At 42.9% G+C, this 11754-nt stretch overlaps 1 protein-coding gene across 2 annotated transcripts; it reads left to right on the plus strand.

Annotated features, from left to right (window-relative positions):
- The first annotated feature begins 1376 nt into the window (after positions 1–1376).
- On the plus strand, positions 1377–10846 carry CRYZ (crystallin zeta). Of its 2 annotated transcripts, none has more exons than XM_075615791.1 (9): positions 1377–1509; positions 3512–3628; positions 3858–4010; positions 5005–5168; positions 6793–6844; positions 7923–8072; positions 9280–9381; positions 9477–9572; positions 9942–10846. In XM_075615791.1, exons 2-9 carry the CDS (start codon positions 3518–3520, stop codon positions 10101–10103), a joined length of 990 nt encoding a protein of 329 aa, XP_075471906.1. In that variant the 5' UTR covers positions 1377–1509; positions 3512–3517; the 3' UTR covers positions 10104–10846. The 2 variants fall into 2 exon arrangements, with proteins under 2 accessions (XP_075471906.1, XP_075471907.1); XM_075615792.1 differs by having other exon boundaries at positions 1409–1432.
- The last annotated feature ends 908 nt before the right edge of the window (positions 10847–11754 follow it).

Below are 11754 nucleotides of genomic sequence, written 5' to 3' on the forward strand. Positions count from 1 at the left end.
CAGTTTCAGCTTCCGCCTCTGACTCTGAGGTGGGCCTCGTGGCGCAGTCGTCTGATTTCTCGTCTGTTCCCACAGGGCTCTTCCTTAGAAGAATTGCGTGGCCTCTCGCAACATTTGCCTCATCTCCGGTCTAGCTTTCATCTTACCGGCAGTGACGGATTTCCAACTAGGCTCGATAGACCCGGGCCTAGGGTGGCAGAATTTTGGGGCGGCATGCGCGATCGACCCTTGCCAGCCGCTTGTGCGCATGCGCAATCGGCACTTGCTGGGTGCGCATGCGCTGCCGGCTACTGTCGATCGCTGCAGCGCATGAGCAGATGGCAAGCGTGGCCGGCAACGTGACGTCAATTGGCGTCACGTTGCTATTGCAATGGGAGGACGGCACCAGGTAAGTGCATAAGGGCCGCATTTTTTTCAATCCGACACTGTTCTGACGGTGTTGCAGGTGGTTTTGGTGTCGATCCTCAGATCCGCGTTATATATTTTAGAGGACTGCTGTGCCCGGGATCGGAGGAGCAGCTAAGCTAAGCGGCCATCTTGCCTGCGTGTCCCCTCTTGCTAATTTTTATACCAAAGTAGACGATTGTTTTGCCATTTTATATACCCTCGACCTTTTTGGTACAATTGGGAGATTTCGACCATTGAAATATTTAGATTTATTGCCTCTGGCATATTTTGATTGCTCCTCTATTTAGTATAGTATAACTGTAGCTTTAAAAAGTAGTAGTAGCAGCATGTTAGATTGTAGGGGCGTCTTGTGTGTCTTCTTGTGGTACTGTTCAGTTCTGTAATAGCTGCAAATTCAACAACATTGTGCTCGTAAGCACTCTGCATGTACTGTTCAATTTACATGTTTTATGTTCAATAAACATCATAGTATAAGAAGTAGCAGGTTCCAGGTATGCCGAAGTGTTCCTGAGAAACGCCCTGAAAGATCAGAAGGTTTAATGCTACACTATTAGTACACTATTAGAATTAGTAACCCCGGGGCTGGGGAATCAGCTTTGTGTTCCTTCTTTTGGGTGATTTATTATGCAACATCTTCAAAGTAATCTGTTTCTACATAGGACATGCTGGGAAGAAATGAGTCTGGGTTTGTGTGCTTGTGACAGTTTGGGATATGGTTACATGGCACATGGCTGACAGTGTTTACACATGTTGCTTTGGACTATGTTTTCATGTCACGAGGTACACAGCGAGATCCATGCTCCCTCTGCACCGGGACCCCATCTGTGGGGCATTACTGCCGTCTCCATAGCAACAGAGGCCTGCGTGAAGCAGGATGCGGGGGTCACATGGGACGCTACCTATCAGGTTTCTATGGCAACGCAAAGAACCTTTCAGGGATCCGTAGCAAAGGGGGCACGTGTCACCTCAGCCATCTCCCGCCATGTGACGCTTCCTGTGGGCGGGGCTCCCTGCGCGAGCTGCTGTATGTATAGTGAGTGAGCTCAGTGTGACGTGAGCAGGCGCGCGGCAGGGAGTTGTGTAAGGAGCTGAGACCTACAGGTGCTTGTAACCTATAGTCACCCCTTGTGTTACTGCGCATTATAGCGAGTAATGAGCAGCAGTACTACCCCTGTTATGGGAGGCAGGCACATTTACCCCTGGGGGGAGGGGAGAGGTGAAGTGCCCCACACTCTGCCCCACACTGCCCCACACTCTGCCCCACACTCTGCCCCACACTGCCCCAGTTTGGGGGTTACACCTCCCGCCTGTGCTCTGTGCCTGTCTGTAAGGGGGTGCTGGGGCGCGGTGACCCTGGGTTTCCTGGCACAGACTCTGCTCCCTTAGCTATTCCTCAATGCAGGGAGTGTCAGGGGATAAGTGAGTTACTCCCCCCTCTCTGGGTAGGATGGGGTTATTATGGCGCTATTCCTCCATGCAGGGAGTGTCAGGGGATAAGTGAGTTACTGCCCCCTCTCTGGGTAGGATGGGGTTATTATGGTGCTATTCCTCCATGCAGGGAGTGTCAGGGGATAAGTGAGTTACTGCCCCCTCTCTGGGTAGGATGGGGTTATTATGGTGCTATTCCTCCATGCAGGGAGTGTCAGGGGATAAGTGAGTTACTGCCCCCTCTCTGGGTAGGATGGGGTTATTATGGTGCTATTCCTCCATGCAGGGAGTGTCAGGGGATAAGTGAGTTACTGCCCCCTCTCTGGGTAGGATGGGGTTATTATGGCGCTATTCCTCCATGCAGGGAGTGTCAGGGGATAAGTGAGTTACTGCCCCCTCTCTGGGTAGGATGGGGTTATTATGGCGCTATACCTGTATTTGCTTTTTCTTTTAACTTTGGGAGCTGCAGGTTCTTGTTATTATTGGGTTTTCTTGTAGTATGACAGCGCTCTGTTACTGGGCTGTGTGTGACACGTGCAGTGGCCGTTATCCGAACATTTCCTGATTTTTGTATTCCCGGGCATACCTAGGTCGTGCCGCATGATTTCTTGAAACTTCCCCGTGTTAAGACACATGTTTACTAGTGTTTTTTTTATCGGGTGTAGCAAATGGCATTTTAGCGTTGTCTGAACGGTAGCAAGGATTGCCGTTCACCAGGTTTTCACTGACGGTCGGATCGTTATTGTAAGCCGGCGCAGGCACATTGCTAGATTGGGATAGGTGTGATTGGCGGCATTCACGGAAGAATGAGTGAATGCCGTGTGGAATAAAGCAGAGTTCACGAAAACGAGTCCGTGAAATGTTCGGATAACGACCACTGCATCTGTAGGCTATAATCTATGGCAGTGTTCATCTCTTTTAGGAGAGTAATACAGGCATAAGTAATCGTAGTTTCCAAAAGCTAATGTTTGTTCCTAATGTGCAGCAGGGAGGTATTGAATAATGGAGTTGGTACTGGCTATTAAAAAATGGGGTTCTGTTGCAGACGTTCATGTGCTAACCTTTCTAGCGTTTTATGTTTCATTCTCCTGTGGGATTAATGATGTTTGCTAATTTTAATATATCTAGTTTTGCACTGCACATGCAAGCAGAATATAAGACTTTGGGGCATTACTGAAACAGCAGAGCAAATAACAAGTTAAACATTTCCTAACAGTAGGGTCAACTCAGGGCAAAGTGCTGACACATGCTGATGCCAAATCTATTTAATGGTTCTCCTGTTGTATTGCTGAGTGTCCAGCACCACCAATATCTTGTCGTCATGGACGGATTTGGCACAGGGGTAGGCAACTCCAGTCCTCAAGGGCCATCAACAGGTCAGGTTTTCAGGATATCCCTGCTTCAGCACAGGTGGCTCAATCAGTCCCTGGTTGGGCACAGGTGGGTCAGAGGCTGTCTTTGACTGATTGAGCCACCTGTTCTGAAAACCTGACCTGTTGGTGGCACTTGAGGACTGGAGTTGCCCACCCCTGACTTAACAAGCTTCATTTAAAGATTTTGCTACTACTGTGTGATAAGTACATGGCGCCAATGTAACAAATGTGCTGTTTGGTTGTTTAACAGGTGTTTCAGCAAGATGAGAATGTAGTCAATCATCCCCTCTCTTTTTTAATAGATTAATATGACGTCTGTGATGAGGTTGATCCGTGCTGTTAGAGTGATTGAGTTTGGAGGGCCTGATGTACTTAAACTCCATACAGACGTCCCACTACCTCCCCCAGAAGCAAATCAGGTGGAAAATCTTTTGCTTGAACATTATTTTTTTTTGTCAGGAAAAGCTAATATTTAACAAATGCATTGATTCAGTGTCCAGAGCATACAACAGTGGGCCACATTTATTTCTTCTGCTAAGATGGCTGAAAATATACTTTATTAAAGTTGCTTATAACTTTTTGTTTTGATTTTTTCATGCAAATAATTTGTGTGATCATATTTGTAATAGACTTTATTCTGCATCAAAGGTTTTAATCAAAGTCCATGCTTGTGGGATAAACCCAGTTGAGACTTATATCCGAGCAGGTGTATACGCCAGAAAGCCAACTCTACCTTACACTCCTGGCACAGATGTTTCTGGAGTTATTGAAGATCTTGGGAAGGATGTGACCTCATTCAAGGTAATGCATATAAAAGACAATAGCTGTACCCTTCCTCTGTTTGTATATTTAATATAGCCAAGACCATGTGTGAACTTCCCATAATGGAAAATACACTGGTCTAATTGTCAATACTGGCCAATTACTAATTTTCAAAATGTTTACTATAAAGTTGGAAACATAAGGTGTATGCATATCTTTATATAGCACCATTTATGTACACAGCAGTAATACACGTGACATAATAATAATATAACACACAATGGGAATAAGTGCTTTAGACATGACTAACAATAGGAAAGGAAAGGGGGCCACTGCCCTGAAGAGCTTGGTATTTGGGGACAGTAAGCGGGTGTTATGGTAAGGGTCTGCAAGGGGTCAATTACATTCAGTTTATTGTACTTATCACAGCTGTTCCTTAGGACCACCACTTTCCATGTGTATTGGTGCAGCACAGGAGCACTGCTTTACGGCATAACGATGCCCATGCAAACGTGACATTAAAGGGCAAAGTGATGGGGAACTGTCTGCAATAATAAGTGTGACAATTATTGGTCCCTCTTCATAAATCCACCTGCTGCACAGGTTCTGTACCGAGTGATACCAGGAGAAGAGTATTTCGTTTTGTGTTTTAACTACTAGCAGAAGCATGTTCTAACATGGCCAATAGAGTTTGGATCATGTTCGGTTGTAGCCACCACTGCAGGGATGGTGACTCCTACAAAGCACATGGAAGCTGATTTATTTATTTAGATATTTACTAACAGTGGTACATCTGAGACTAACCCCATCCTTTATACAACCCGGGCTTACATTAGTGTATATGGCAAGTCTTAACCTTTTTTTATTTTTTATATATATAGTATAGCACAGACTTCTGTTTGAAGGGCAGGGGTCTTTTTTTGTTTTGCTGTTGGGAGACAACTTGACTTTATAAATGTACGTAATATTTTCTTTATAAGAACACAGGTTTATTGAATTGTACTGTCCTGTACCCTTTAACATTTACAATTAGAAAGGTGACCGTGTGTTTACTACAAGTACAGTCACAGGTGGGTATGCAGAATACACCGTTGCTTCTGTGGATACAGTTTACCCTCTGCCGGACCAGCTGAGCTTCAAGCAAGGAGCAGCCATATCTATCCCATATTTTACTGCTTACCGAGCACTAATTCACAAGTAAGTTAGGAAATGATTTTAATGATTTTAAATAGTTTAATTGACTGTATATTTGCCTACATAGTACATTCCTGGTGTAGTTCTGCATGTCGACATATTTTGCAGCATCGTAAAAGCACTCAGCACACTTATTCCAAATGGTATAGAAGATTATTTGTGAATACTTGTTTCATCGTTACTATTTGTAGCCTTTAAAATGATTGGCCTATCTGAGCAGGACAATAACGCATACCACATAAAATATTTCCTGCAATGTAAGAAGCGGAGTAAAGCTCCATACCTAACTGAGCAGTGATTGCAGTAAGTAAGGCCTCGGTCCCGCTGCGCTCGGTGGTGCGGGTGGCCACACGTGAGTTCCCCACCAGCAGGGGAATCCTGCGGAGCCGGTCCCGGTTCCCCCTGGCTGCACAGCTTACTACACGCTGTGGCGCGTCAGCCGCTACGGGATACAAGAGAATGGTGTTCCCTAGCGTTGACGCGTCACGTGGTGTGGCTGTGAGCCAATGGGGAGGGGAGGCTTCGGGAGGAGGAGAGGTTTCGGGGAGCGGGGAGGAGTGTGGAGTGAAAGCAGCATGAGTGCCTGTCTGTGTGTGCCTGTCTGTGTGTGCCTGTCTGTGTGTGCCTGTCTGTGTGTGCCTGTGTGTGTGTGTGTGTGTGTGTTGCTTTACTTACCCGAGCCGTGGAGGGAGGGGGGGGAGAGTAGCCGGTCCCTCCGCTCAAGCCACGCCCACCCTCCCGCTCCGGCTCCCGCTCCCTACAGACCGCATATCGCGGTCTGTGTATGTCAGCGCCCCGCCTGTCTGCAGTGCGGGGCGCTGACTCTGTGAGCGGGGCCTTAGCCTTAGGCTGAGATATGAAGATGTTCTAAAAAATTCACAACCATGGGTATTTTTAAAGCCCTGATTTATGCTCAATCTATATATTTATTTTTCCCTTTTTTTTAATCAATTTAAGGATCTGACCACCCAAGATCCCTGGTACACAAGATATTCACCTTCAGACATGCAAATATGTTCAGGAATTTAAAATGCCTGCAGACTGAATCATAATTGTGACCTATAAAGTCACACTAGCTGGCTGGAAGCTGCACAGTGGCCATCTTGACAAAGGCAAAAGACCCTCTTTTTATTGAATGGCCTTTCACTGAAACAGTCGGGTCTGCCAGACGTCTCTCATGATGTCGGACAACTGTAGTCCTACAATATGTGACCATCTGGTGCCGAACACTAAGTGTTCATACACTTATTTTTAATTTTAATTTTTAATCAGTTTATACAAAGTGTGATTAAACAAATGGGATGTATTTTATGTATTTCTCTAAAATACAAATCTAATAGAGTATTTCTAAATTAGGTCATTAGAATAAAAAGGAAACAATATTTGTACAAGGGAACCTTCTTCCTTTTTTTGTGAATTAGTTAAACCAAATGCCTATGATTATAGGAGATGACTGCACATATTGTATAAGCGGCTAACTTCTTTCAAATGATGCTGAGTTTTGCTACTCTGTAACTGGCATTATTGCAGCAAAAATCTTTCACTTGTGCCTACAGAACATAAACTCTCTTTGGCGTTCTGCACTCTGCCAGTGAGATGTCTTACGTTATTTCTATTTTGTCTTTAGAGCTTCTGCAAAAGCTGGGGAAATAATCCTAGTGCACGGTGCAAGTGGAGGAGTGAGTATTCAGCACTGCAATAGTTGCAACGCTTCCGTGATTTACTGCAATTTATAGCTAAGAGACCGCATGCATTCAAATGTCCATGCATGTTTGTAATATAAATACGCTGGTTAAACAGCATGGAACAATCAAGAAATGTGTAAATTCCTGGATAGGCCTGCAATGCATTGGTGCTAAAGGCAGATTTATGTATTTTATAAAACCATGCTACCCTGTAACTTAATATAGATACAGTACCATGACTATTTTTAGATGAAAGAATGTTATCCCTTAATTACCCAGAAATACTCCATGATTTTTATTTATTTTGTATTCCTTACACAGTACATTCCCAATTTCCATTTTGTTTTTTTATTTTATTTTTTAATAGTACTGCAGTGCTTGAGTTTATGCATGCAAAAATACATTTTAGACAAATGAGTTATTTTTGCTGATTAGTCGTATAGAAAGTATCAAGCCCGCCTAGATATTTTGAATCATGTCACAGTAATGCTAGATTTAGTAATGTGGAGTCTGTTTTCCTTGCTTTCTTTGTCGTTGGTTCAGTTTGCTCCCTATGCCGGCTCCTGAGTTGTAGGTTTTAGTAAACCATTGCAATCATTCCGTAATACAAAGTGGCCAACCTGTGCAAAAACCTCCAGGAGATTTACTGTAACATTGTTGGCATTACTGTACTTCAGGGCTTGGCAACTCCAGTCCCCAAGCTACCTACAGGTGAGGTTTTCAGGATATCCTGACAATCTGACCTGTGGGTAGCTCTTGAGGACTGGAGTTGGACACCCCTGCTCTACTTATCCATAGATCAGAAAAGTCACTCGATCAGATAAACACTTGAAGCAAATATGATGGTTATCCGCAAAATTACAGACAAAATAACCTTCCCAAACTGGTTTGATTTTACGTTCCAGCATTTAGTTTGTGTGGTGAGTTGCTTTGACCCTGAAGGTGTTCTTGAACCTTCTAATTGCATTGATACAAAGTAGTATGTATGTAATGTAGGCGTACCTGGATTTGAGTATATTATTAATTTTCTTACACTGTCTTGCTTTTTTCTGTACGTATTTTTGTCCCGTAGGTGGGAATAGCAGCATGCCAGCTTGCCAGAGCACACGGATTGAGAGTTTTTGGTACAGCGGGAACCCCTGAAGGCTTAAACTTGGCTTTGGCAAATGGAGCACATAAAGTCTTCAATCACAGGGAGAAGGATTATATAGATAAGATACAGGTAATATTTCTAGTTCTCAGAATAACCTTGCTTAACAGATTTTTGGTTGTCCTATTCTTTGTGTGTGTTTTAAGGAAGAGTATTGGACAGTTAAATTCTTTACCAAATGTTTTGTCGGCTACCGGATTTAAAGGGCAAGTCTGCCATATCTCACAAAAGTAAACTTGCCAATGAATTATTCTTCCAACTATTCTATCAATCCCCATTTTTTTTGTGTATAGGCTGGGATCCAGTGGATCCCCTGTAGCTGAACTGTGTTTAGATTTGTTTGGCACACACCTGCCTAATGCTCACACCCCCCCCCCCTGGTTCCAATCTGGTAAATAAAATTTTAAAAAGGGAGGGGGTGGGGGGGAGATTGATGCATTAAACTAATATAATTTAAAGCACTCATTTAACTATTGTAAATATAGGATCCTCAAAAGCAGAGATCTGTATCTTGTATATAACCCTCCCGCCCCCAAACACAGGGACATCACACGAAAGGGAGAAGCTAAAAACGTGAACCAATCTCCCCCCTCTTCTCTCTTCTTTAAACATGTCGCCCCCAACTGCCAATGTTGGTGCTAGCAGTGACCTGTGGGAAGACCCTGTTATCTTTGTTTATGAAGTTAAATGTATTGGGTAGTATAAAAAAAGCCATTAACACAGCTTGCTTTTACTCTTTTCTCTACTATAATGAAATAAGCACTTTCCATTTCTGTAAGCTATTTAAATGTCTCACCCCCTCCATTATGAAAATACTTGAAGCATATCTAGGTGTGTCTGTGTTTTGTGTATTAGGAATCTAAGCAACCAATATCTTAATACACCATCTGTTTGATTCATATTACTTGGTAGATTTCCTCAATACCTTACTATTTTTAACAATGTTAATAATTTCATAAAGACTATACCTTATAAATACTTCTAAAACACAACAAACTATGCTTTAGTTCAGGATGCCTTCTCTTCTCTTCCCCCCCCCCCCCCCCCCACCCCCCCCACAGGTCAGGTTTTCAGGATATTCCTTCGGCACAGTTGGCTCAAATGTGGGGGGGCACTTGAGGACTAGAGTTGAGCACCCTTAGTTTAGTTTATCATACCCTGGATATCCCTTGTGATGTCATTTTCCTGTTTTGGCTTTTTCAAGCGCCATTAACGATTTGATGGTGTCTGACTTTGCACAGCACTGATGCATTTCATGTGTATTTACTCCTGTATTTAGGAAGCTACAGGAGGAGACGGAGTTAACGTCATATTAGAAATGCTTTCCAATATTAACCTTGGCAAGGATTTACAACTCCTGTCAACGGGTGGCAGGGTAATTGTAAGTATTTTTTAGCCCCCCCCCCTTCCCCTTCAAAGAATATTACATTGCATACTGTATAATGACATTAAATGGAACATCTTCTCTTGTAACAGATTATAGGCTGCAGAGGTCCTATTGAGATAAACCCCAGGGACACCATGGCTAAAGAATCCAGCATAACAGGAGTTTCACTATTCAGCGCAACTAAGGTAGTAACAATGGAGAATTACACCTGCTTTTTTTAAAATGGGTCTAGAGTAGGCAATGAATCATTTTAATAGTGACAAACTGTTATCATTGGCATGTCATTACCCAGAATCCCTGGCTGCAGTGGAAGCACTGTATGCTAGGAGATAATGAGATGTGAATGTGCTATTTGTATGTACTGTTAACACGAGGAGAAAGTAAGTTTTGGAGAGCGTTCACAGAAGCTGGAGGATATGGGGTTTGTTTATGCTGACAACAGGAAGATATTTGAATGAGTGATTTTGCTTTCAGTTGATTTAAGGTCTGTAGAAAAAATGTGTGCTAAATTGACCGGTTTATTAAAATGTTTCGCTGTTTGTGTTTACTTACAGGAGGACTGGAGGGAAAGTGCAGCTGCGCTGTTTGCGGGAATGGAAGCTGGCTGGTTGAAACCACGGATTGGACCCGAATATCCCCTGGAAAAAGCACCACAGGCACACGTGGATATTATAAAAGGTGCAGGAGCCACTGGCAAGATGGTCTTTGTGATCTAAGATTATTTCATCAAATTTGCATCATCGTGCACAAATGAATCATGGTGATTTGGGTTTTAAGACTGACGATAACATTGAGGGCTAGTCTTTTTTTTCCCCCCCCAAATATATTATGAGCACTTAAGTTAAATTAACTTTATATGAAGTATGTACAATCGTCCTGGTAATTTAAGATTTGTATTTGCCAGGGCTTGCGGTGGCCAACTCCAGTCCTCAAGGGCTACCAACAGGTCAGGTTTTAAGGATATCCCTGCTTCAGCACAGATAGCTCAGTCTTCGATTGAGCCACTAGTGCTGAATCAAAAACTGTGCAACTGATTGAGCCACCTGTGCTGAAGCAGGTATCCTTAACCTGACCTGTTGGTGGCCCTTGAGGACTGGGAGTTGGCCGCCGTTGCCCTAGAAATATTGGCATGCACAATCTGCTTTGATGGTCTTCTTATTTACTTGGCGATGTTGTGATCATTCTTGCGAAAAACTAAATGTTCTAATAAAATGAAACTGATCCATAAATGTTTGATTTATTAAATCGGATGCACCTTTATTCAGATTTTATTGTATTTTTGTCTTGATTATGGTTATATTGCAAAACTGACGCAAGCCAAAAATAAACGACACACAGAGGCTGTTAATCGTTTTGGTTGGTATTGTCCAAAAAAGCCAAAATGGCAAACTTGTGTACTTGAATAAAATTCTAAATAAGTTACTTGCACTCTAATATTAAAAGTGATATTTGTTCTCAAGTCATGAAATATGTATTCTTTTCTACACATTACCATTGGTTTTTGGGATGTCATCCATCTCAAGTTTGCTCATGTGGCGCTAAAGCAGTTCTCATTACTGCTTTACAGATTCAGTATTTCTCACTCTATTACGCCCTCCTCCCCCCAATGATCTGCTTTTAAAACCACCCCGGCGCGCTGGTTTTTGCTAGGTTATATAATCTAGAAAAGAAAAAGCAGAGAGCGCTGCGATGTTGAATAATATATTGAAAGTAATAAAAATAGCAAGTATTAACTTGCGTATAATCTGTTATCCTGTAAGATCTTTAAGAAGTGAAGTCCATCCATGCTGTTGCGTCTGTGGGTAAAGGAGGCAACGCAGAGCTCCAGGCAGTCTATCCTGCGCGCTGGGATCGAATGATGTCTAACTCTGCTGCTTCTGGGTGTGCGTGGACTATTGTATGAATGTCTCCCAAACTCAGTCTCTCTCTCGACAACTGGCAATTAGCCAGGGGGCTTATCATTATGAAATGTTCACTGTGCTCTACCACATGTTTCGCAGTCTAATCTGCTTCATCAGGCGGTAGTTGCCAGTACCCACAACAGCTTTGCTATACCATCTAACAAAGGTGTTAATCTCTATATAGATCAATGGCAAAGTGTAATTTTACCATCATTATGATACAAATCATATGCAATTTGTGTGATGTGAGTGCTACAAAAGAGTATATAAAAACAGTATTGATTTAATACATTGTCATTGGCATTGTTTTATTAATCAATCTGTAACAGCGCAACAAATGAAAATCGAAGGGGGGGGGTGATGAAATAAGACAAAACAAAGGTGAGTGTGTCTCCTATCTCTCTCCTCACTGACTCCCAGATTTTCCAAAGTCATGCTAATAAACCCTGTAACCAATGATCTTTGA

The sequence above is a fragment of the Ascaphus truei genome, chromosome 10 (genome assembly GCF_040206685.1).
Source record: "Ascaphus truei isolate aAscTru1 chromosome 10, aAscTru1.hap1, whole genome shotgun sequence".
NCBI classification, from domain to species: domain Eukaryota; kingdom Metazoa; phylum Chordata; class Amphibia; order Anura; family Ascaphidae; genus Ascaphus; species Ascaphus truei.